Source organism: Mus caroli, unplaced genomic scaffold, assembly GCF_978045245.1.
Source record: "Mus caroli unplaced genomic scaffold, Mus_caroli_1 scaffold_4, whole genome shotgun sequence".
Taxonomy (NCBI): Eukaryota; Metazoa; Chordata; class Mammalia; order Rodentia; family Muridae; genus Mus; species Mus caroli.
The window spans coordinates 109303492-109329903 of record NW_028227259.1 but is presented as its reverse complement, the minus strand read 5'-3'; the positions used below and the strand labels follow the sequence as shown (position 1 = coordinate 109329903).

Genomic DNA, 26412 nt, shown 5'->3' with positions numbered 1-26412 from the left:
ACCACCCTAGTGAAAATAAAGTAAAAGAAAAATATGAATAAAATAGAAAACTGAGAAAAAGAAAAATAAGATTACAGAAGCAAAGACCTAAAACAATGCAATCAAATGAATGTCCCTGACTTTTCTATTATCTTATTTCTACCTGGAGAAGAGAAAAGATGGCCCAACACATTCGTCTTGAGAATTCCTCTATTTTCTTGTTTTCAGGTAGACTGGGTCCTGTTCACCATGCTGTTTCTTTCTCTCTGTTTTTCCTCAAAGAAGGAATGGCCTGTCTTCTCAATCACACTTTTCCTCAAAAGAGGTAATGGGCCATGTCAGTTCTGGCCACATGCTAAAAACTGTCAGGCAATCTACAGTTAGCACTCTGAAAATGAGTCTATACCAACTGGTAAAGGCCCTTGCTACCAAGCCTCGGGACCTTAGTGTGATGCTTGTGGCCTACATAGTAAAAGGAGAGAACCAACATCTGCAAGTTGTCCTCTGACCTCCACACGTGCACAGTGGTATAAGCATTCTCTTATAAACAAACAAACAAACAAAAACAAAGCCAAACAAAGTAAAAATAATGGGCTACTATTAAACTGACAACTAAAGACCCAAATTATTTCCACATTTTAGCAAACTTTCACAGGCCACAGCAGATCTGTATTACAGTTTCATTTCTTTTGCATGACAAAACTGAGATGTGAATACCAGCTGCTAAACTCTTAGCATTTGAGTTGATCACTTGAAAATTAAATTTCAAACCAAGTTTTTATGCAAACACCTAAAAAAAAAAAACCTTGTAGAATTGTATGTTATGACACAAGATTATAGGCTGTTTTTACATTTTGAAGCGATAATAATGAAACTGGCTCACTGACCCTTGGAACAACTCCATGATCTTCGGTGAGGAAGCTTTACCTGCCATGACATGTGTAGGTGGTGTATGCTCATTTGGTTCTTCACAGAGATGGAACTAAGTGCTCTGTTTGTTGTGATGATCAGTTATACCTGTCAACATGACACAATCTATGGCACTTGGGAAGGGTCTCAGTGAGGAACTGTCTAGATTAACTGGGTGTATCTTTGAGACATTTTGTTAACTGGGCTAACTGCAGTAGGAAGACCAACCCTGAATGTGGGCAAGACCGTTTCCTGAACTGGAGTCTGGCCTGAGTGAAAACCAGGGTAGGCTTGGCACACATGCATCTACTGCTGCTCTCCTCTTCAACTGCAGACATAACGGGACCAGAAATGGGCATGTGCTGTAGAGTCCCCACAATGCATTAGCTGACATGAAATTCATTGGCATAGATTCATTTGAGGAGTGCATCCCCTGGCTGGCCTAGAACTTGCTGTATAGTCCAGAGCTGTCCTCAGGTTCACTGCCTTCTCTGCCTCCCAAGAGCAGGTGGGATGTGATTCTTTTAAACACATGTACCTTATGCCCCTGTTATTGACCTACAAATAGTTTTACACATCCTGAATGTACCTACCTTCAAGAGAAAAACCAAGAAAAGTAAGAAAAAGGAAAAGAATAGAAAAGAGAAGAGAAGAGAAGAGAGGAGAGGAGAGGAGAGGAGAGGAGAGGAGAGGAGAGGAGAGGAGAGGAGAGGAGAGGAGAGGAGAGGAGAGAAGAGAAGAGAAGAGAAGAGAAGAGAAGAGAAGAGAAGAGAAGAGAAGAGAAGAGAAGAGAAGAGAAGAGAAGAGAAGAGAAGAGAAGAGAAGAGAAGAGAAGACAAAAAGAATCTCAGGCTGGGGACATAATTCACTTAGCAGGTGCAAGGTTCTACCCACCACCCATGCCACCAGAAAAGAATAAGAACAACAATGAAATAGAGATAAAGAAATAAAGACAAAGTCCCAAAGAACTTTGCAGGGTTGAGCAGCAAACTAGCACAGAGGACCTGAAAAACATCTGTGCCATGTTGGAAGGCAGTCAGGTTTCCTTTCCACCTGGGGAGAGGATCTGTTTGCAGAACTGGATTTGAGCTTTTGTTGTCCACAATAGGGAGAATGGTACAGCAAATGAAAATCTAAGGACTAAACAAACATGGTGGGGTTGGGGCAGAGACAGAGAGAGTGACAGAGAGAGAGAGAGAGAGAGAGAGAGAGAGAGAGAGAGAGAGAGAGAGAGAGAGAGAGAGAGAGAGAGAGAAACAGAGAATAAGGTAGCTGGACAGAGAGCAAGAATGGGAAAGCTTCCCAACTACCCTCTTCCTGCCTCCTGTGCCCACCGTTCTTAGGCATCAGCATGCCGGGTCCAACGCCCAGTGGCACCAACGTGGGCTCCTCTGGCCGCTCTCCCAGCAAAGCGGTGGCCGCACGGGCTGCAGGATCCACTGTCTGGCAGAGAAAAAAATGCCAGCTGTGGGACCCGGAGCGCAGGCTGCACCACCTCTGCAGGGACTGGGGGGATGTGACGATTCTACAGGGAAGATTCCCCAGGGCTCAAAGTGGGCCCTGTCCCAGTGCTGGTGATGAGTCTTCTGTTCATCGCTTCTGTATTTATGCTGCACATTTGGGGCAAGTACACTCGATCTTAGATTTGTACATCCATCTGTCATCTGAAGAAGAAGAAGAAGGAAAAAACCCAACATATCTTGGACCAAAAGTGTAGTGATTTTCTGTTCACGTGTATTATTCTACAGAGAATAAGAATTGACTTTGAGAAATCAGTTTTTTCTATGGCTAATAAACTTTGGAATTGCTTTTAAAAAAAATAAAAAATAAAAAAGAATGGGAAAGCTTGAGAGGGTTCTAGAATGAAAGAGGGGAAGGGGGAGGGGAAGAGAGAGAGAGCACAAGAGCTTGAAAGAGAGAGCCAGAGAACAAGCAAGAGTCAGAGGGCAAGAGAGCCTACCAAACTGAGAGCACAGGAGTGAGAAAAACGAGAGAGAGTGAGAGAGGAGAGAGCTAGAGAGAGTTTAGGTGCAGAGAGCATTGTCCATGGGCTGTGAAATGCCAGGCAATTAAGAGGACCACACAAGATTTGTCTTTTAAATGTGCTCACTTATTCCACACAAACACTCCACATTCTATCCTGCTGTTTGGGTAGAAATGCTGCTGCAGTTTCAGTCTTTCCTGGTGAGCAGAAGCTTGCAGGCTGGGAGGATGGCCCCGAGGTCCTTTGTGAAAGTAGCTTTTATTCTGCTGATATAGTTGTTGTCTCCAAGGCTTGCTGCCTCTGTCTGCTAACCTAGTCCTACTCCTGGAACTTCTGGACTTGGTACATTCTAATCCAGGCCTAGAGTGTTTTCAGCCTCGAATACTTACTGCTGAATAAGCTCACCCTTTCCTGTTCTTTCTGAGCTCTGACTGGCTGCTCAACTCAGCTGTTCTGGCTCAAACTCCTCTGCAAGCTGAGTGATTCAATCTGACTTCTCTCTCAGCCTCTGACTTTTTGCTCTTCTTGGCCTCAAACTAAAGGATGAAACACAAAGCAGGGGGCGGGGGGAGCTGCAGAGTGATCCATTGTGTTTTCACAACAAGGATTAAAGAAGGGAGTGCCCCTTGGAGACTAGGCCATATCCAGGCACCTAGCTTCAGGGTCCTTCATTTATTCTCCTAGACATTTGGTGCAGAACTCAGAGTGATAAAGGGACAAAGGATCAGGTCAGCAGCATGGAGGTAAACTTGTACCTTAATTCTACTTCAGTGAACTCTGGCTATTCATCTGTTGGGTCTGCACAGCCACCCATCTGCCCGCCCAGGTAGAACACACACAGAGTCCACACCAAGACTGGGAAGAAGTTCATGTCAGCAGGTTCTTGGATTCCACTAAGGCCAGGGGAGTCTCTGGTCTGGAGCAAAGCAGGGATGTGTCCAGTTCTTGTCAGTTGAGTGGTACTGCTGAGACAGGATTGAGGGGAGCAGCAGGAGCAGGGCTGCCTCTAACAATTGGTATCTCCAACTTCAACCCTCTTCAGATTGAGAGGATCTTGAACAAACCTGGCTGAAAATATAAGCCTGCAGTTAACCAGATCAAGTGCCACCCATACCTAACTCAGGAGAAGTCTATTGAGTACAGCCATTGCAAAGGCATCATGGTGACTGCATACAGTCCCCTTGGTTCTCCTGATAGGCCCTGGGCCAAGCCTGAAGACCCTTCTCTCCTGGAGGATCCAGGATCAAGGCAATTGCAGCCAAGTACAATAAAACTACCGCCCAGATAGTGATCCTGTTCCCCATTCAGAGGAACTTGGTAGTGATCCCCAGTTCTGTGACACCAGAGCATATTGCTGAGAACTTTAAGGTCTTCGACATTGAGCTGAGCAGCGAGGACATGGCCACTCTACTTAGCTACAACAGGAACTAGAGGGTGTGTGCCTTGATGAGCTGTGCAAAACCCAAAGATTACCCCTCCATGCAGAAGTCTGAAGCTGTGGCAGACAGATCCCTGCTCCTCCCCAAGTGACAATAATTCCTCTTACAAGTCTCAGGTGTCATCTTTCTCAAATTATTTGACAACTAATAAAAACATAATTAATTCTAAATGTTCAATCAAGGTCACTTGGGAGCTATACCTCTAGATTACTGGGTTTCCAACGGTAAAGAAAAACACAACAGATATTTTCTGTTTGAGAAGTTATCCCCGGGGAGAAATATTTTAAAAACTGTAGTTCTGGGAAATTGGGCAGAAGTGAAAGTAGTTACTGTAAATGAGGAGCATACTGCCTCCTAGTGGTGACTTCTCCTGCTCTGCTTTAGTCATTTCTCTGAGAAGGTTCCTCCCTTACACAAGCTTGCCACCTATTTGAGACTGTCTTGGGAAGTATGGCACAGTTTCCCTGATTTCTTTCCCAGATCATTTGCCATTGTGTATGGGAAGGCTACTGATCTTTGTGAATTAATGTTGTGTCCTGTCACTTTGTTGAAGTTGCCAGTCCTGTCTTCACATCATGGGCTTTTATCCCCTGTATGTATTACTATGTTTTTGTATACAGATCTACCTATAAGGATATTACACCGACCCTTATAAATCCGCTGTAAGTTGAAAATATTGACAGTTTACAAATGCATTTAACATAGCTAAGCACTAGACAACTGAAGGCAATAACTTGCAGCACAATGAAATGTGTCACTCAATTGTAAGAATGAATGTAAGTCCATTATAGTTTGACAAATGTCTGTATATAAAAACATACCTGGATTGGTCTGGAAGATGGATCCGTGATTAAGACCACTGGCTGCTCTTCCTGAGGACCTGGGTTTCATTCCCAGCACCAATATGGTGGCTCACGGCTTTCTCTAACTTAAGTTCTAGGGGATTTGACACCTTCTTCTGGGTTCAGTGGGTGCTGCGCACACACGGTGTGCACTTCCATTCCTGTGGGCAAACATCCAAATACATAAAAATAAAAAGAGAGAGTGAACCTTTAAACAAAGGGAATGAGGCTATGCTGTAAAGTCAGGGCTGCCAAGAGGTGGCAAACAATTTTCAGAGCAGTTCACTGAGGGAGGAAGCTTTCCTGAGAAAGATCTGAAGAAAGTGCTGGTTGGGATAAAGGTTTCTTCAGGAAGACCCTAGTGGAAGCTGTAACAGAAAGGGTATCTTCTATTACGAGCTAAACCAGTTCTAAGGACTCAAGATTTCCAAATTGGTCCTAAAAACAGGGCAGCCCAACCTCTGATCTCTGGCCCACTGTAGTAGGATGTCTCGCTGTGGGGAGAGCTGTTTGTTTTACAATTAGTGGCAGGAGATAAGAGAGATGGGGGGCTGTGGTTTTATTCTTTGGGTAGGAACCCCAGGGTTCAAACTTAAACCATCAAATGACCTCATGAAGATTCACCTCAGAGATCATATGTCTGCAGTGAGAGCTTTGGAAACTTCAGGAATTTAGCATAGTGACTCTGGTTAAACTCTTTCTGATATCCCCTAACTTTGTAAATATTGTTAGAGGAAAATCCACAGACTATAACACACTTATTAGAGATAGTTATTATTTCAGGGAAATATTTTTTATAGAGCTTCTTTAAATTTTTTATTTAAGAAAAGATTTATTTATGTATTTTATAAATGTGAGTGCCCTGTCGGCATGTACATCTGCAGGCCAGAAGAAGGAATCAGATCTCATTATAGATGGTGTGAGCTATCACGTGGTTGCTGGGACTTGAACTCAGGGGCATCTGGAAGAACAGATGTTCTTAACCTCTGAGGCATCTCTCCAGCCCCACAAGAACTTCTTTAATTATATCAGAGTTCAAGGGGTTTAAAGAGGATGCAAAGAAACAGCTCAGTGAATCAAGAAGAAAGAGTCTAAGTGCCCTAGTGATGCCCGAGAGAACACAAACCAGGCTGAAGGAAATGATGAAGACAGTCCTGGGCTTGAGAATGGAACTCCATGAGGAGACAGAAACACTAAGAAGGACTCAAGCTGAGACAGAGAAGGAGAGACCAGTAACTCAGCTAGAACCCACAGGAAACCTTGATGCATGGAAAATCTGGACTCAGCTGGGCGTGGTGGCACACACCTTTAATCCCAGCACTCAGGAGGCAGAGGCAGGCGGATTTCTGAGTTCGAAGCCAGCCTGGTCTACAACGTGAGTTCCAGGACAGCCAAGGCTATACAGAGAAACTCTGTCTCGAAAAGCAAAAACAAAAACAAAAAGAAAGAAAAAAGGAAAAAAAAATCAGAACTCAAAGTTAAAGCAGAGATCTAGCACAAATAATCAAGGAATATGGAGAAGAAAATAACACGGGAAAGGAACACCCAGGGAATGTGGGACAACATAGACAAAATGAACCTTGCGATTACAGGCCCAGGTAAGGGAGAAGAAGCCCAAGTCAGAGGAATAGAACAGACCAACAGGATCATAGGCGAAAGCTTCCCTAAGACTAAGAGAAGGCATAAGAAGCACACAGAACACCAAATAGACAAGACCAGAGAAGACATGTTCCAGCATGTGTACACACCTACATCACACACGTACACCCCACAGATCCTTAGTACCTCACCGTCACAACCGGCAAACTTCCATTTAGTAGTTATTCCCAGAAAGCGAGAGGATTCACTTAATGATACTGTCTTCCTACCAAACCAGAAAATGTAGGCTTGTAAATGATTCTCAAAGCTCTCAGCCATGGCTGGAGAGATGGCTCCATGGTATGGAGCACTTGCTGTTCTTTCCTGAGGACCTGGGACATGGGCGGTCATAGCCATCCGTAACTCTAGTTCCTGGAGATCTAGAGAGCTCTCTGGCCACCGCAGGCACCGGGCGTGGAAGTCATACACAGACGTACAAGAGAGATTTTAGTCAGGTTTGAGGTACAGCCATCTCCTTCATTTCACGACAGGTGGCCACATCTAGAAGCTAAAACTGTAGAACCGGGCGGGGTAGGGTGGGGCTGGGAGTCGGGTGCCGACTTAATGTCCCTTCCTAATCCAGGCTTGAATGTTAAAAACGTCTTGAGTACTGAAATTTTACTTGGATGACTTCAGCATTGGCTTAAGGTTCGTCCAATGCTATACACACATACACAGCAGTCTGACCCAAGTAAACAGTCCATACTTAATCACTGTGCCCTCTTTTTGCTCTTTTTGAGATAGAGTTCGATGTTTAGGCCTGGCACACAAACTCCCAACCTCCTGTCCCAGCCTCTCGATTATAGGGATTACAATCGTAAACACTGAATTATTTCTTAATTGGTCTCTTCAGTTATAAAAAGAAGCTATAAATCAAATTATATTAAAAGCATGGGCACTTAACAAAACATATCCTTTATCGTCCTGACCCATTGTTTGTCCTGTTCTGTGATAAGCATATATTCATCTCCTGTTTATTTTATCCCATTTGTTAAACAAAACAAAACAAAAAACAAACAAACAAAAAAATCCAAAACACACCACAGAAACTGTTACTTTCGCTTTGTCTTTTCCTGGATGCTGGCTTCTCAGAGTCCAACGTGAGCCTGAATTAGGGCATAAAGTCTGCCCAGGTCTCCGGATCTGGCTGAACCCCTAGGTGAGCCCTCACCCCAAGACGCCACTCCAACCCCGCCCCACAGAGATTCCCCCCTTCCCGCCCCTGCACCAGGACTCGCCCCTGCCCCTTTCCCCAAGGCTTGGCCCCACACCTGTCCCAAAGGGGGCCCCAGCCCCAGGGCTCCCCTTATTGCATCTTCCCCATGTAGCGCCCCACCCTCCCTTCCGCCCCACTGCCTGCTACTTCCTCTCCTCTCTTCGGGTTCCCTGCCCCTGACCACGACCACAGAGGCTCCAAGAACTCTGCAGAGCAGAAGCCAGAGCCTCTTGCACCTTCCAAAGACCAGAGCTGCAAATCTTCCTGTGCAAGTAGCAACCTGAGCCCCTGCATTATCTCACAGTGGTGAGTGTGGGTGAGCAGGATGCAGAAGAGTGCAAGAGAGGGCTGGGAAACCCACTGCAGCTTCATTTGCAACTGTGAAAAGCAAAGCAACTTGGTTCATAGAGGGTCTCTGTTTGGGCGAGTTAGCAGTGTACAACTTTTGATTGCCAAATGTATGAAGGCAAACACAGTTGGTGTTGGGCAGGTAAAAGTTTTACTGGTAGCAGAGATACCAGAAGTGCGTGAGATATTTGTTAACACCGTTACTTTAAGGGAGCTGGGCAGTTTATTATTTATCTTTATCCCATGATATGAAATTTGTCAGACAATCTCTAATTCGATATACAGATATTTACCAACTTCTTGTGATTCTTCCTCAGATAGGTTCAGAAAAGGTTTCAGCAGACAGAAAAATTAAAGACCAGAATTATTAGACTGCAGACCTTTTAGTGGATTGTGTATCTATAATTTGTTTTATTTTCTTCCCTAATACTAGAAGTATGGTCACTCCTTAGGGTGTTAACATGTGCCTCTCCATGTTAGTGTGTTCTCTTGCATCAATGTGCACTAAGACACAAACACATGCAGAACCTATTTCTGCATGTTCCGTGGTTGAGCATCCGTGTAGCATCTGAGAAGAGAAGAAATATCATAAGCGGAAATAAAATGCAAACTAGGGCTTCCGGAATGGAGGGCTTCCGGAATGGAGAGCTTCCGGAATGGAGGGCTTCCGGAATGGAGGACTTCCGGAAGCCATGGACATGGAGAGATCAGAAGGGGCCCAGTGCACTGAGGGACCCTTCAAGCTGAAAGTTGCATTTTTAGGTGATTGATTTGGGGTGTTTTTTGTTTTTTGTTACTTGTATGCAGGTGCTCTGCTTGCATGTCTGGAGCCCACAGAGGCCAGAGAGGGCACTGGAGCCTCTGGATCTGGCGTTGTAGGTGTTGTAAGTCCCTGCATGATGCAGGTGCTCAGAATAGGAAGAGGGTGTGCTATTAATTGCTGAGCCGTAGCTCTAGCCCCTTAAGTTGCTTTCCTGTGACCATAACAAGAAGGGGTTGCTCAGCCCCACCGCTCAAGAACAATAAGGGAAGCGCAGTGCTTTTCAGAGAGGCTTTTGCCAGTTTGCTTTTGAGGGAACGTTCTTGCATGTGTTAATTTGGGATGTAGAAGAGACTCAAAGGAAGACTATGCTACGAACCATCCCATGATGCCAGCAGCAGCACTCATGCCAGGGTAAACTGTGGTACAGACAGGTGTTACCTAAAGACAAACTGAGATGTCCTATGCAGTTAGGCAAGTCTCATGTTCTGGAAGTATTTGGTAAATACTTACCATGTAGCCGCATTGCATATACTTTGGGGCACCATGTGACATTCAGTACATGAAAACTATGATCAGTTCAGCACAATTTTCCTGTCATCACAGACAGTTTGTTGACTATTTTTTATTTAAATTTAGTTGTAGTTAAAAACTGTTTGAAGTAGGAAGGCTTAGAATGAGCTGCTTAATTAGAATTAAGGTGGATTATGAAAATTAAAGAACTTGCAAAACCTACTTTGTGCATGTCACACACTGATACACATATATATATATACACACATACAAACAAATACACATATATGCACACACGCATGCACATATACATACACACACAAATATATACACATACAAATGTGCACACATACACATACTCTCATACATAAATACACACACATACCTACATACAAACATGCATACCACACGTATGCACATACAAACATATACCACATACACACATATACATATATACACATATACAAACATATACACACATACAGATACACTCATACAAATATACACACATACACTCATATACACATACACATATACATACTCAAATACATACACAGAAACAGAGACACACATAGACAAACAAACACACACATACACACATAGATATATACACACATATACACACATACAAACATACACATACATACAGACACACTCATACACACATATACACAGATAAACAGACACACACACACACACGTATACACATGCACACACACGAACACACAAGCTACATTCATACATAGGAATCTAAAATTTCTTCTCCAAGAGATTTTTTTTTTTTTTGCCCACATCGCTTCAGAATGTGAACCAAAAATTGATAGTCTAGATGACTGTGGCTTCACAGTTTTTCTCTTCAGAACTGGCTTTATTATTCCAGAGTTAACCTTAGGCACCTCACTGACTTACAGTGCACAGTAAACAGTCCTCTACTACGTATGTTTATACTCTTTGGTTGCTAGATTAGATCTGGGAGCTCCTAGGAGTCTGGGTTAGTTGATACCATTGGTCTTCCTATGGGGTTGCTATCCCCTTCAGCTTTTTCAATCGGTCCCTTAACTCTTTCATAGGGGTCCCCGACCTTACTCCAAGGGTTGGCAGTAAGTATCTGCATCTGTCTCAGTCAGCTCTGCTCTCAAAGGACAGTCATGCAGAGGGGTAGGGGCATGAGGTGAAGAACTCTGGGAGGGGAGACCAGGAGGAGGTAACATTTGGGTATAAATGAACAAAATAATTAATTAAAAAACTATGATGACCTCATCTTGCATGACCTGCAGGACATGACTGAGAGACCAAAGAGGAACTTTTTTATTAGAGTAGAATCCTGAACTACAGACTGAAGACAGGAAACCTGTGTCCCCTGCCAGCAAGCACAGCATGGCATCAGTAACAGTGTCAGGGATTGATGCCCAACCATGCTCGGGATAGGTCCCGAGCTGGGCCAGTCACTCGACTGCCTTTCCTACAGTCTCTGCTCCATTTTTGTCCCTGCAGTTCTTTTAGACAACAACAATTCCAGGTCAGAAATTCTGAAGGTGAGTTGGGAACTCTGTCCCTCAACTTGGGGCCCTGGATATCTACTGAAGCTGGTCTCTTCAGGTTCCATCTTCTCACTGTTGGGCATTTTGGCTCAGACCACACTTATTGAGACCTGGGAGTCTCTCACCGCCCAGGTGTCTGGGCAAATTTTTTTCTTTTTTCCTCTCCGAGAGCAATAACTCATCATTTTGTTATTGAAGCTCTGGTAGTTTATATTTCAGTTCATTTAGTCTGCTGGGGATGCTTTCCCCTGAATTTTAAAAGTTTATCTGCAAAGTTCCAAAATTTCCATTTTTAGAAACTCCAGCTGAGCAGTGGTGGTGCACGCCTTTAATCCCAGCACTTGGGAGGCAGAGGCAGGTGGATTTCTGAGTTTGAGGGCCAGCCTGGTCTACAGAGTGAGTTCCAGGATAGCCAGGGCAACACAGAGAAACCCTGTCTCGTAAAACAAACAAACAAACAAACAAAAACCAACAAAAACAAAAAACACCTCCATATTTATTGCTCAGATATAAAAACAATAATCATAATGGGAATAAGGAAAGTAATGGGTAAAACTAATATAGAATAAAACATAAAGTTAGAAACTGATAAAGGTAAAAAAATAGTGAAGAGAAAAGGAAAAGGAGAGGAAAAGAAAAGAACAAGAGATTAAAAACAATATAGTTACAAAAATTTTAAATGTGTAAATAAAATAGATAAATTGCAGGCCTCTAATCCTGACACTTGGAAGTTGAGGGTGGAAGATCAAAAATTTCTGGCAAGTCTGAGCCATACAAGGAGACCCTGTCTCAAAGTTAAAAACAGCAAGATTAAGTAAACACAAGACAGGGGCTTTTAAAACATTTAAATGTTTTAAAATATTAAAATTAATATAATGTCAAAATAACAGATAACATTTTTAATATCTGGAGGGCAAGGAATTAGAAGAGACTCTCTCTTTGGCTCTCAGAGAATTTGCCATGTCTGTGGGCATCAGGTCATAGTCAGTGTGTCTCCTTGTTCTCTGTTGCCACCTTACAGGTTGGTGCTGTGCACAGTATTCAGGTGCTGTGCACAGTACTCAGGTGCTTCTCACAGAACTCTGGTGCTGTGCACAGTACTCAGGTGCTGCTCACAGTACTCAGATGCTGTAATAACAGAGCATCTGCTCTGCTGACTTCCCTCCTTTGTGTACCTCTTTCCTTCTGCCCAGAGGACTCTGTGGCCTGTGGTCTATGTGAAAACATCAGTTTGTAGGATTTATCTAAAAAAAAGCTGTGTCTCACAGATGCTTTGGGGGAAGTGGAGATGGCAAACAGAGCTTGGTGTTCTGCAATGAGGAAGAGGAGTCCTGGGACCTGAGGTCTGTGCGTGCCTAAGATTTTCAGATCCTACCCAGCAGCTGACTCCCACACAGTGAGGAGGAAGCTGTGATAACTGGGTAATCCTTGCAACTAGGGGTCAGAGCTCTCAGCCCCTGTCTGCCGCACACAACATGCAGTGGGAGCCAGTTTCAGAAACCAAGAGTCTGCCAGCCACCTGCTCAGAACTCTCAGGCTCAGCAGTGTGCCTGTCAGTCACTCCTACTTCTGCTACTGTCGCTCATGGCTGCCTGACTTCTGCTGGATGATTTGGATCCCCTTCACAGTCAAACTCAGAACCTAGAAGCTCCTGGTGCTTGCAGTCTGAGAAATAGAGAGTATAGAACTCGGGCTCTGCCCATCTCTGTGTGTCTTTGTATTATCTGGGACAGTGATTACCAGAGTAAGCCTTGCCATGAGGGACTCCAGTTTATAAAGCAGTGGTTGCAAATGCTAAAGCAAAATGACTTTGTAACATATGTGTGCAAATATCTAGCACAGTTAAAAATAGATCATTAAATAACTTATAAGTACAAATATATAATGCCTACAAACACATTAAGCCTGGAACACCTAGATACATGGATGATTTTAAGACCTTGTCAGAGAAACCAAGCTTGTATGCTGCCCAAAACACCAGAGCCATGAGCACTGCAATGGCCTGTCTTGGGTCCCCCCCCCCTCCAGCCATCACCAGGCTGCCTGAGCTGTGCATCACCACATATACAGGCAACAAACGCTCAAGTCCATCCTCAGGATCTCTGCTGACCATGATCAGCCCCACTTGAAATGGCTCACTTGAGCTCCTATATGTTCAGACCTCATAGGCCTGGTGTCAGCTCTGTGCTCTGAAGCAGTCTACACCTTACTGACACTGTGCCTTGAACCAACTGTATATTTTGGCTGCCCTGTTACAGAATAGCTCAATCTGGATGTGTATCTGTTCCTTTGCCTTCCACAAGTTTACACATATGCCAACATGCATGAACATCACACACACACACACACATGAGTGGGAGTGGGGACACACACACGTGTGCACACACACACACACACACACACACGGGTGGGTGGGAAGGAGGTATTAATGGTGGTCATTGGTAGTCATGTATTTTTTCTCTGAACTCATAGTATATCATAATAGTCTTTTGAAGTAAATAAAATCTTCCCTTTCATCTGTCTCTTTATTAATTACAGATGACATTTATCTTCAGCTCAATATGCTCATTAGTTTCTTAGGAATATGGTGTCTTAGGGGTCTGCTTACTCAGTCATGTCTGCTTCTCATCTAGGTCCTCAGGTAATCACAGAGATATGTACTGTTCATCAGGAAGGAGTCCACCCATGGAAGGAAGCCCCATTTAAAACCATCCGTGAGTGTGATGATCCGTGTTACGATCGTGTTTGTCTGGACCTTCAACTTGCTATTGATTTTCCTTCCACAGGAAGAAAGAACCTCCTGAGATGGCTTCTAATAAAGACCCCACTGTAATCTCAATGATAGAAAGACATCTTTGTGACCTTCCTGAAACAAACACCAGTGACCTGAAGACATTGACTGAAGAGGCTGTGTTGAGTTTTCACAACATCAGTTACCAAGAAACAGTACAGAGTGGCTTTCCATTTCGTAAAAAGACATATGTGATAGAAAGACTATCAAACATCAGGTATGTCCATGAGCTAAAGATAACATTGTTTGGAATAACATTCTTTTTTTTTTTTTTTTTTTGGTTTTTCGAGACAGGGTTCCTCTGTAGCCCTGGCTGTCCTGGAACTCACTTTGTAGACCAGGCTAGCCTCGGACTCAGAAATCTGCCTGCCTTTGCCTCCCTAGTGCTGGGATTAAAGTCATGCGCCACACCTGGCTGGAATAACATTCTTAAGAAACACAGACTTTTTATTTATAAATAAGCTGAGTATGTGTATGTTTGTGCATATGTGTATATGTTTGTGTATATGTATGTATATAAGTTTATCTCTGTGCATGTGTGCATGTGTGTACATGTCTGTGCATGTTTATGTGTGTGTATGTGTGTGGCATGCACATACACATGTGAACACACACATGCATGTCTGTAGATGTGTGGATGATATTACACATGTGGCACAAGGCTCTCAGAGTACAACCTTGTTGTACTTGTTGGAGACAGAGTCTCTGATGGTTCACTGCTGTGTGTGGCAGGCTAAGAGCCTGCAGGCCCCTGGAGATTCTCCTGGCTCTGTCTCCTCTCCAACTGCTTTAGAGGTGCCTACTACTGCATCCAACTTTATGTTAGTTCTGGGGGGTTAACTTAGGTCCTTATGTATCAAGTGCTTCCCCATCAATCCAGCCTCACCATGTTCTACCTACAGATAGGTTCATGACCACAGTGACTTTAATGGGGTGGTGACTAAAGAACAACAGAATGGATTAATGACACAAAATGGTGGCTCTTTGGAAATACAAATAAGCTTGACAAACCCTTAGACATAGTACCAAAAAAGAACATGATAAATTTTAGTTCAATAAAGTTAGGGATGAAAAGGTAATACCAAAGACATATTGTTAAAGTCAAGAGATGATAAAGGAATATTGAAAATTTAAATTCTAGAAATTTGAAAATCAAAAAAAGAGTTGCGTACGTGTCTATGCACACAGCCCTCCCAAAGCTGAACTGAGAGTTTCCAGCAGGCTGACTGGGTCAATCACAGGTGGTAAGATGGGAGCAGAGAGAAAAGTCCCAACAGCAAACAGTCAGGACCTGATGTATCTGCTCCAAGTTCATTGACAGCTAAAAAGGACAAAAGAAATGTGGAAACAGTGTTCCACAAAGTAGAGAGAGCAGTCTGTAAGAAATCCTAAGGAGAACAAGCATACCAAGATTTCCCCAGCTCAGTCTGTACACTCTCTTTCTCTCAAGCCCAGCCTTATGGTGTTCTTGGACACTGGTCATTTCTGCTCCTCTACCTTCAACTTCCACCATTTCTTACTAAGAAGGGCATGGGCAGGGCAAAGCATTGACACATTATCTGAATATGAACTGGCGAATGGGAAGCTAACTAAGCTTCTATAAGAATATATGCCTTTCAGTCTGAATATTCACTACTCTGATGGATTCAATCAGTTTTCTGAGACTGATTTGTGTTTGTGCTGTATCCATACATCAATAAGGAATGTCTATGCTCTGAGTGATGTATTTCAATTCTAATCTGAGTGTATTCTAATTTATGTGCCAGAGAAGGAAACCATCATTTTCGGGATGTATATTTTTTGTTTCCTATTTTGATTCAGGTGTTGTTCTTGAGTGTTGATCTTGGCAAAGCTTTCCTGACCTTTGGAGTGCTTCTTTCTAGTCTTTGGATTTCTACTGAAGATGTATTGATTTTGGTTCTATTCCATTTTAATAGCAACAACAGAGCTTCTGATACCCTATGGATCATTGGTTTCTCATGTAGAGGTTCACTTAGTAGCAAGCAGGGTTATGGAGACACTGATCATCACACATTAACAGGAAGCTGTTATATACATGACACAAAAAGGCCGTGTGTGCAGTGGAGTCTTCATGAGAACTGGCTACTCCAAGGAACATGAAACTTAAATGCATCACATTTCAAAACAGACAAATGGTTTCAATAATAAACAAAGGGAATTTTGTGATATCTGAGACCTTTTTTTTCTAATGACTCCCCACTATTAATTGATATCTTTCATAAATAGTAGACCTCTATTAAAATTTAAATTTTGTTATGCGTTTCTGCTTTTAGTGTGTCTATGATTTCATCCAAATTCAATGAGCATTTTCAGTGTAGACTCTAAGATAATATAACTTATTCATAATAGAAAAATAAACCAGTATGACTTTGTGTTTACAGTGGGATCATGAAACCTGGCCTCAATGCCATTATGGGACCTCAGGATGGGAGCAGATCTTTGTGAGTATTACAGAAAGCATACATAAGCCCTTTGCATCCAGTTCATGTGCTTTAAAAGCAGTCCCCTTTACGGGTGTTTATTTAAGTGTTGTTATTACAGCTAGTCTAGTCCTATGTGCTGTGGATGATGTGCAGAAGGGATGTGTTCTAATGCTCCACAGTGAACAGGAAGTCTCTATGTCCACTTTATAAATAGGAAATGGTAATGTGATCCGCATGTGGTATTAATACATATTATTTAATGAAGTCGGGAGATAATATTGAAATAGAAAGATGAAGCAGAAGTTGTCTGAAAGGAAGAAAACATCGGTAGGCCTAATTCTCAAAATACAGCAGCACATTCCCTGGGTGCCCAGGTTTAGATAGCAGGGAGGGCATTTATGCAGACCATGTCTTACGTTCATAATTCTGGGCTGAATGACAGCACATAACGAAGAGAAAGGTACGTGTGTGTGATTTTTGTTAAACTGCTGACTTGTTCACTACATTATGTTTCTGGTTTACTTACTATGCAGAATTTTAATTTTGAGTCACTAAAGGATGATACAGTCTTCATTGAAGGGAGAAAATAAACTACACAATATAATTAACCCTTTGTAGGCTGTTAGATGTCTTAGCTGCAAGGAGAGATCCGTGTGGATTATCAGGAGATATTTTGATAAATGGCAAACCTCGACCTGCTAATTTCAAATGTACTTCTGGTTATGTACCACACGTAAGTGTTGGTGGGTTGTATTTTCAATTTCCTTTGCTTGTGTGGGACAGATACTCAACTTATAGACTTGTGTCTTTCCAGTTAAGTGTATGACAAACTCAGAGGCCCCACTTTTCCTATGGCAATCTTTCATAGTGACTCTTTACCTGGAGTCTGACTCTGTGGCACAGCATTAGCTATTGCAGCTGTGACTTAAGTCAAAAGGACCACTGTTGTCCACTTTTGCCTTTCCTCTAGCTTTCTACAATCCTTAGAAGATGTCTTTTGTAAATAACTGCAGGCAGCAATCACCAAAATTCCTGTCCTCTTCTTGGAAGGCAAATTGTGGCGGGCGTGGGGGGAGGGAAGGGGGAACATTTGGATCAGGCTCTGTGTTTGGGATTAGTGAAATTGACAGCTTGTTTTAAGTAGAGCATTACATTGGGTGTGTTGTTTGTGTAGGCTAGGTTACATTTGTTAGAGTCTTAGTGATAACTATACCTAATTGAAATTCCATTCGCCCTTAAGAATGATGTGGTGTTGGGCACAGTGACCGTGAGAGACAATTTAGAGTTCTCAGCAGCTCTTCGTCTCCCAGTGACTATAACAAGAGATGAAAAGAGAAGGAGGATTAATGAGGTGCTTGAACTTCTGCATCTGAATAAAGAACAAAATATCAAGGTAAGATGTGAGGAAAAATATTGAAAGACTCATAGCAAGAGAGAGAGAGAGATCTGTGTGTGGATGACATGCCCCTCTACAAGCTGTTTCCTGTAGTTTGTGTGGTCAAAGGTGGCTGCTTTCTCTGTTAATGACTGGGCACATGATGTTAAGGTGGAAATTAAGCTGTAAAGCCATCTTAATAATGGTTGAGCCTGGGAATGGAGAGTGATCCAGCGGGGAAAAGTGCTCCTCACATGGCCATTTCAAGTCTTCCTCACAGGACCCCTCTACCCTTAGTGTTAAACTCATGACTCATCTGAGAATCTGATGAGTTTTCCTTTTCTGTTGACCTTCCCTTCCTCTAGAGTGGTGGTTCTCAATTTTCCAAATGCTGTGACCCTTTAATATAATTCCTCATTCCTGGTTTCCCGTGAGCACAAAATTATTTTGTTGGTACCTCATAACTGTAATTTTGCTACTGTTGTGAGTCCTAACGTAAATGTCTGATATGTGACCCCTGAGGGAGTGGTGACCACAGGTTGAGAAGCCGTGATCCAGAGTTACTTTGTTCCCTTGTTGTTTCAGATGTATTTCTGGAACTGACCTGTGCTGCAAGACTGAGGACTCTGGCTCTGTGCTTCTCCCTACCTTAATTTTTCTTGCAGGTTGTACTTGGTCTCTGACATCCTCTTCTAACTTATTTAGTGCTTGTTATTTTTTGTAGCCTCTTGTTTTGTGTTTTTAATCTCATCCCATCTAAGGTGGTTAGTTCTGACTGTCTACTTGACACAATCTACAACAATCTACAATCCCTTGGAACCATCTAGAAAATGAAGAATACTCTAGTCATGTGGCTTGTGGGCATTTCTATAGGTGCTTGTCTTCATTAAGTTAAACCATGAGGAAAGACCCAGCCCACTGCAGGCTGCAACCTTCTTTGGGCTTGGGTCCTTGGGTGGTGGAAGAATGGAGAAGGTGAGCTGAGCACTGGCAGGCAGGTGTGCATTCTCTCTGTGCTCTGGACTGCATGCAACCAGCTGCAACATGCTCCTGCCTTGAGTGTCCTGCAGTGACTGACTGCAGTTCTGAACTGTGCTCTGAAACAAACCTTTAGCACCATGTGTACTTCTCAGCAGAACATTTCATCTCAGCAACGGGATGGAAAACTAGGATATCCTTTTGCCCTTGCTCCCTGATTCCCTTTCTTCTGACAACATTTACTCCCAGGTCCTGTATCAGGTTTCAGAGATAGAGCCTTGGTCAAAAGCAACAGTGAATTGACCAACTGTCTCCTGGGGAAGCTTGTGCAGGACCAGGAAGGGCAATAGATGAGTGGTGAGGTTCACAGCTGACCATGTAGTGGATAACATGTTTCCTTTTTTTTTTCTTTTTAAAAATATTTATTTAATGTATATGTGTATACTGTAGCTGTCTTCAGACACATCAGAGGAGGGCATAGGATCACATTACAGATGGTTGTGAGCCACCATGCATTTGCTGGAAATTGATCTCGGGACCTCTGGAAGTCAATGCTCTTAACCACTGGGCCATCTCCCAATAACCAGTTTCTTACTGACATATTAAAGGGAATATTATATAGCACCTCATTCCTAAATACTGAATTATTCTTCATCTTTTCAAAAGGACATTTACTTACCTTAACAATTCCATTCTTAACTATCAAAATGAACACATCCTTGCCATGCTTAGCTCTGTCAGGTCTATAACCCTTCACAGTCCCCAAATGTCCTTGATTATTTCATTGCTAATAGAACCTGAACAGGAGCTTTATAATATGCTTCAAGTTTTTAAATATCGGGTTGTTTCCCTCTTTTTGGGTCCCCAAAACCTTCCTGCCTCTCACCATGACATTGATTCACGGAGAAGATTAAATGTAGATATTTGGTGAATAGACATTGGGTGCTATGGATGGAAGTGGCTTAAACGAAGGTAATTCTCATGGCTTACCTCCTGTGCTGGCCGTTTGTTAGAACAACAAGGAGTAGGATGGCACTGGCTGTTGATTCTCTTTAATCTTCTAAGAGACACTTGTCTTGGTGAGAAGAATGTCACAAATGCTGCCATTCACCATGTTTTCTTTCTTCCTGAGTAATAGAAATCTGTTTTGGCCCTTTTTATAACAGTTTTAGATTTAAAATGAAGTGCTTTATTTTGTTTCAAACAGTAAGTACTAGTCAGTACCCTAAGTTGCTTACTTAATTTTTTAGTGACAACCAATAAAGATATTTATTAACTCCTTGAAGGTCATGAAGTATAAAAGATTTCAAGAATTTTAATCATGAAACTTTTTAATGATCACTTTGAAAAAGGGTGTGTGTTACTGTGTGTGTTTGTGTGTAGCTGTGGGTGTGAGTGTGTGGATGTGAGCCTGGGGGGGGGGATGTGTGAATGTGTGTATGTGAGTGTGTGTGTGAGGGTTATGTGTGTGAGTGTGTGTGTATGTGTGTATATGTAAGTGTGTATGAGCCTGTTTATATCCCTTCTTGAGGTGCACTGCACACACAGTAAGATCATAGGACATTGTATTCAGGGTTCATTCCCACCTGGTATGTAGGCAGGGTCTGGCTCCTGTTGGTGCTCTACCTGCATGGCTTATGCTCCTCTGTTCTCACTGTAATTACATTCTGATGGGATACAGATGCATGCCACTGCATGTAGCTTTCTATGTGAGTTTCAGGGATTGAACCCAGGCTTCAGGCTTGTGTGGCTTTTCCCTGCTAAACCTCTTCAGCTGTCATAGACTTCGATATAAGAAACATAGAGGAGAGCTGGAGAGATGGCTCAGAGGTTAAGAGCACTGACTGCTCTTCCAGAGGTCCTGAGTTCAATTCCCAGCAACCACATGGTGCCTCATAACCATTTGTAATAGAATCTGTTGCCCTCTTATGGTGTGTCTGAAGACAGCAACAGTGTACTCACACATATAAAATAAATAAACCTTTAAAAAAAGAAAAGAAATGTAGAGGAAACATAGTTACCATAGCAATGTGATTGTCATGTAGTCAGCACAGTAGTGTATTTGCTAATACCAGCCTTTGGGCTTCTGAGTCGGTAGTATTTTATCTCATACTTGCTAAAGCTATTTTTCACGGGAGTTTTTTAAATGAACACTAGGCAGTATTTTACTCCTGAGAAATTAATTACATTTCATTCATCAAAGCAAGGACATATGCATATCTATAAATTCTAAACTATCAAGATGAATAATTCCTTTGTATCGTCAGCCTTGTCATGTCCACATTCTTCCACATCCTTCAACATTCTTTGTTGTTATCAGTAGGGCTTAATCATGGTTTTGTTTATTAAGCTTAGTGAGTTTAAGCTTCAGAATTGTTCCCTATTTCTTTATCCCCTCAACCTTCCTGTGATTTCTTACCTTACACATTGACACTGTCTGGTTTAAAAAGACAGTTCCAGTTTGACCTGAAGAATGTCCCACCTTTTTTTTTTTTTGTATTTGCCTATAAGAGTGAGAAATTAATTCTTAGATGCTGTCCACTGTAAGTGATGTCAATTCACAAAGTCTTAAGGAAGTTGAAAATGTACTAAGAAGGCAATTTGAACTTTCCACTTAGGAATGTTTGCTAAAAGCAGTGTGTGTGTGTGTGTGTGTGTGTGTGTGTGTGTGTGTGTGTGTGTGTGTGTGTGAGAGAGAGAGAGAGAGAATTGGGGTGTTGTTAAATGATTACTAAATTACTAGAGATATTTTATCTTCTCCTCTCTTATTTTCCTCATTTCTTTGACAGTGATCTCACTGTGCTGGTCTTTGCTTGTGATAACTCATCCCCCTAGAATATGTGACTTGATAATGAACAAACAATAAGTATTATTATATGGCTACATGTCAAGTCTGATCTGAGCCTCATTCTACACTTTAGTTAGGAAAGAAAGTTCCTTCTTTTCCCAGGTGCCCATGTTTTCTTTCTTTGGAAATCTTTTTTTTTTTTTTTTTTTTTTTTTGGTTTTTCGAGACAGGGTTTCTCTGTGTAGCCCTGGCTGTCCTGGCGCACTTTGTAGACCAGGCTGGCCTCGAACTCAGAAATCCGCCTGCCTCTGCCTCCCGAGTGCTGGGATTAAAGGCGTGCGCCACCACGCCCGGCTGGAAATCTTTTATTGCTGGAACAAGCTAGTTCACCAAACGATAGTGACTATGTTCTTGTTGATAACAATGGTCATTGATGCTTTAGCCTAGATCCAAAGAACTCAGGAAAAGGACCAGTATAGCAATGGAGCTGGTCACGGAGCATCCCATTTTGTTCTTGGATGATCCCACAACTGGCTTAGATTTGAGAACTACGACTGATGTCATTTTAGTCCTGAGAAGGTATGTGCTAAAGGGACATTAAGGTGTAATTTACTTAATGCCTGGTCACTTGTGTGCATTTTTGGTGCAGGAGATTCAGAAGTAGGCAAGAGAACTCTTGTTTATTAGAGGGAAACTTCAACCAACAAAGAAGAGGCATCATGAACATAGCTTAGAGTATAGGATGGGTGACTGTGGAGAAGGTGGAACACTGCTTTAAATAGCATGTCACAAAACCCTCAAGCATGTGACAAGTGAGCTGGGGTTGAGTAGAGAGATCTGAACGGAGTGATGGCTGCAGAGGAAATGAATTTTCTCTGAGGCAAAGCACATTTGATGTGTCTGGAACATTCAAGGGACAGAGTAGACTAGAACCCAGTGGGCTGAGGAGAAGGAAGCTTGCTTGCTAGTGCACTGTTAGGGACACCCCAGACTGGGTGAGATGACAGAAGTTAGATTTCTAACAGTCTAGATCCTGGAAGCTAGGTATGAAGATATCCATAGGCTGTATCTGCTGAGCATGTCTCCTTGAGTTGTGGATTGTGTATACTCCTTCTCTCTCTGTCTATGCCCTGATCTGTCACTTAAGAGAGGTTCAGCCCATTATCATCATGGCAGGAACAAGGCAGCATCCAGGCAGACATAGTGCAAGAGGAGCTGAGAGTTCTACATGTTTTATCTGAAGGCTGCTAGTGGAAAATTGATTTTCAGGCAGCTAGGATGAGGTCTTAATGCCCATATCCACAGTGACACACCTACTCTAACAGGGCCACACCTTATAATGGTGCCATTCCCTGGGCTGAGCATATATAAACCATCATGCTGATCCAATTCATTGTCTCAGGTAAATTGGATGTCTACACTGCCTGGGGATCTACATTGTCATTAAAACTCTGGTAGTCTGTGAACACCTGATATTCCACACATTAAGAAGTTCTGGACTTTTAAATAAAAGCATGGAGCTTGGTTTGTTTCTGGGGTACATAAGACAAGTGAGATGAGGTGTTTAAGATGTGGAAAATTCAACCTGAAATGGGAACAAAGAGTATAACTTCAGGAATGAAATATTCTATCCAGAATTCAAGGTTCTGGTGTCCTGTGACTCCGCATGTCTCCCTTTCTGAACTTAGGATGTCGAAGAAGGGACGGACCATCATCTTCTCCATCAATCAGCCTCAGTACTCCATCTTCAGATTTTTTGATAGCCTCACCTTAGTGGCTTCAGGAAAAGTTATGTTTCATGGACCTGCACAGGATGCTTTGGAGTACTTCAGATCTGCAGGTATGGCTGTCTATTGCTATGAGAGCTTCTTCATTCACAGGATCTGCAAAGAGTACAGGGGATATCAGGGATGCTGCTTGCCTCCTGTACAGACTTAATTGTGTGTGGGTTTCTTCACTTTAAATACCAGTGGTTACTTTGATGACAGGATTTTTGTTAGTTTAACAATATGGCTTGTTGTTTAGGTCTCTTCTTTGGCCTCGGGGCCCTTATCCATCATTTGAACAGCTTGGGAAAAGGACCATATCACAGTGTCCTTGCTCATGTAGCAGATGGTGGTTTTCCGTTTTCCCCTAGTGTGTGATCTGACTCTAAGTTGCTGTTGAGTTGTTACTTAACTTTGTGGTGACTTTATATTTTGGGTTCAGGCCTTGCTTGGGGGCAATAAGGACTTAAGTTAAACTTCATATTTATTTCAGAGTCAGATTGTATGGTGAGAGTTTTTTCAAAGGTTCATGCAGTCAGCTTCATCTTTTAGAAATATGGATACAGTTAAGGAGGATTCTCTGACTCCAAATATAGGCTTACCTCTTTGCTTTTCAGCACTCTTTATTTGTTAGTGACTAATCATAGTCACTTAAAATGTGCAAACTTGCCCGGCAGTGGTGGCACATGCCTTTAATCCCAGCATTTGGGAGGCAGAGGCAAGCGGATTTCTGAGTTCAAGGCTAGCCTGGTCAACAGAGTGAGTTCCAGGATAGCCAGGGCAACACAGAGAAACCCTGCCTCGAAAAACCAAAAAGAAAGAAAGAAAGAAAGAAAGAAAGAAAGAAAGAAAGAAAGAAAGAAAGAAAGAAAGAAAGAAAACTTGGTGAATCTATGGAGTCTAATAAAAATTTGGGCTGAGTTCAAGTGCTTGTCTTTACAGGAAGAGTTTGCATGTGTATATATATATATACATATATATATATATATCGTACATATAAACATATATACTCTTTCTACATTAGACAGGAAAGAAAGATTGCTGAAATATTGTGTGATTTTATATGTATATGTATATATATATACATACACATATATGTATATACATATATATGTGGAAAAAATAAATTAGTGGAGGAAAATCGCAAGAAGAGGAAGAAGTTAGACTGTGTCTTCCCTCCCCTCCCCCATTCTCTGAGAGAGCTCTTGGCCTGCATTCTTTGTAGGTTACAATTATGAATCCCACAACAACCCTGCAGACTTCTTCCTGGATGTCATTAATGGAAGTTTCTCTGATATATTAGACACAGAGGGACACAGCCATGAAGGTATGTGAGTTTTCTAGAGTCAGACATTTTTGTCTAACTGATTTCCTTTAAACACGACAATGTGGTTCATTAGAATATCGCTTTTTATGTTAATTAAGTGTCCTAAAATTAGCTGGTAGACTTTGTTGTTGGTCAGTGCTGGATGATTTTGATTTAATTTATGAAAGAATATTTATATGATATTGTTGGTAGTAATGGAAATTTCTGTTAGAAAGTAAATGCACTCATTGCTTGACATATTATTCTTTGTACTGTTTTAGATAAAGTTTGCTTAGGTAGCCAGGCTGTCTTTGCATCTGTGTGTTTTCTATTTCAGTTCCTAAGTATAGGCATTGTATGGCTATGCCAACTTGTCACAGAAAGTCACCTGAGAGGAAGAAACCTCCATTATGAAAATGCCCCCATAAGAGTGGGCTGTAGCCAAGTCTGTAGAGTATTTTCATAATTAGTGATTGAAGGGGGAGGGCCTGACCCTGTGATCTGGCCTTGTGGCATTGAAGCAGGTAAGCCAGCCCTAGGGCAAGAGAGTGGGAAAGCTGACCCTGCCCCTCACCTGGGCAGTACAGTAGATCTGGGCAGGGTCAAGAAAGCACAGGTGAGCCTGCCCTGAGGGTTTGAGAACAGGAGATCTGGCCTTGCCCCGTCTGGCTGCAGCACTCTTGAGTGTGGACCCTGTACCTCACCTGGGTACCACAATAGAGATGACTCTGGTGGCATGGAGGCAGGTGAACTGGTTTTACAGGCATGGGAGTGGGAGAAATGGCCCTGACCCTTGCTGGCTGCAGCACTGGGTGAGCTAGCTGAGGCAGTGCTAGAGAGGTCACCCTGGTGATAAAGATACTGGAGAGCTGGTAGACTGAGCAGCTCAGTTACCACTGAGGCCCAGACCCAGGGCTTTGTGTTAGCCCACTCCAACATCTGCCCCATCTTTGATCTGCTAGAGCTTGTGAAAGAGCCAGTCCTACAGATCCAAAGCTACAGGATCTCCATGACACAAGGCAACAGCAGGATATCTGAGAGAAGTCCCCATAAGAATCCAGTATTTATAGTGCAGCAGAAGCCAAACATCTCAAAACAGAGCACTGACTCATTGCAATGAACATTTGCAAACGGTTATTCTGTATAACAAACTGTGACACACTATAACTTAAAGAAATTTGACATTTTATACATTTGAATGTACATTTGCATGTAGCAGAAAGCAGGGACCAGACCTTTATATTAAAGAACGACCATCCAGAAACTGCCCCACTTGGGGATCCATCCCATAAACAACCACCAGACCCAGACACTATGGCAGATGCTAAGAGCTTGCTGACAGGAGCCTGATATAGCTGTCTCCTGACAGAAGTGGATGCTCACAGTCATCCATTGGACGGAACATGGGGTCCCCAATGAAGAAGCTAGAGAAAGTACCCAAGGAGCTGAGAGGGTTTGCAGCCCCAGAGGAGGAATATCAATATGAACTAACCAATACCCCCAGAGCTCCTTGGGATTAAACCACCAATCAAAGAAAACACATGGTAGGACTCATGGCTCTAGCTGCATATGTAGCAGAGGATGGCCTAGTTGGTCATCAATGGGAGGAGAAGCCCTATGTCCTGTCAAGATTCTATGCCCCAGTATAGGGGAAGACCAGGACCAGGAATGGGAGTGGGAGGGTTGGGGAGCAGGGAGAGGGGGAAGGGGATAGGGGATTTTCAGATGGGAAACTAGGAAAAGGGATAACATTTAAAATGTAAACAAAGAAAACATCTATAATAAAAAAAAAAGA

General features: G+C 42.6%; 1 protein-coding gene and 2 pseudogenes across 1 annotated transcript in view; all 3 read left to right on the top strand.

The window, feature by feature from the left end:
* Nucleotides 1-2203: 2203 nt before the first annotated feature.
* LOC147005318 (protein transport protein Sec61 subunit beta pseudogene) lies at nucleotides 2204-2698 on the top strand (annotated as a pseudogene).
* Nucleotides 2699-3609: 911 nt separating this feature from the next.
* On the top strand, nucleotides 3610-4402 carry LOC147005317 (aldo-keto reductase family 1 member B1 pseudogene; annotated as a pseudogene).
* A 3787-nt stretch (nucleotides 4403-8189) lies between these two features.
* Nucleotides 8190-26412, top strand: part of LOC110294574 (ATP-binding cassette sub-family G member 3) — a 45196-nt gene continuing 26973 nt past the window's right edge. Inside the window, exons 1-8 of the mRNA XM_021162899.2 lie at nucleotides 8190-8313; nucleotides 13956-14177; nucleotides 16363-16422; nucleotides 17023-17137; nucleotides 17645-17797; nucleotides 21988-22124; nucleotides 23234-23385; nucleotides 24537-24638. Coding sequence (XP_021018558.1) covers nucleotides 13975-14177; nucleotides 16363-16422; nucleotides 17023-17137; nucleotides 17645-17797; nucleotides 21988-22124; nucleotides 23234-23385; nucleotides 24537-24638 — 922 coding nt within the window. The 5' untranslated portion in view covers nucleotides 8190-8313; nucleotides 13956-13974. The remainder of the gene's footprint in view (nucleotides 8314-13955; nucleotides 14178-16362; nucleotides 16423-17022; nucleotides 17138-17644; nucleotides 17798-21987; nucleotides 22125-23233; nucleotides 23386-24536; nucleotides 24639-26412) is intronic.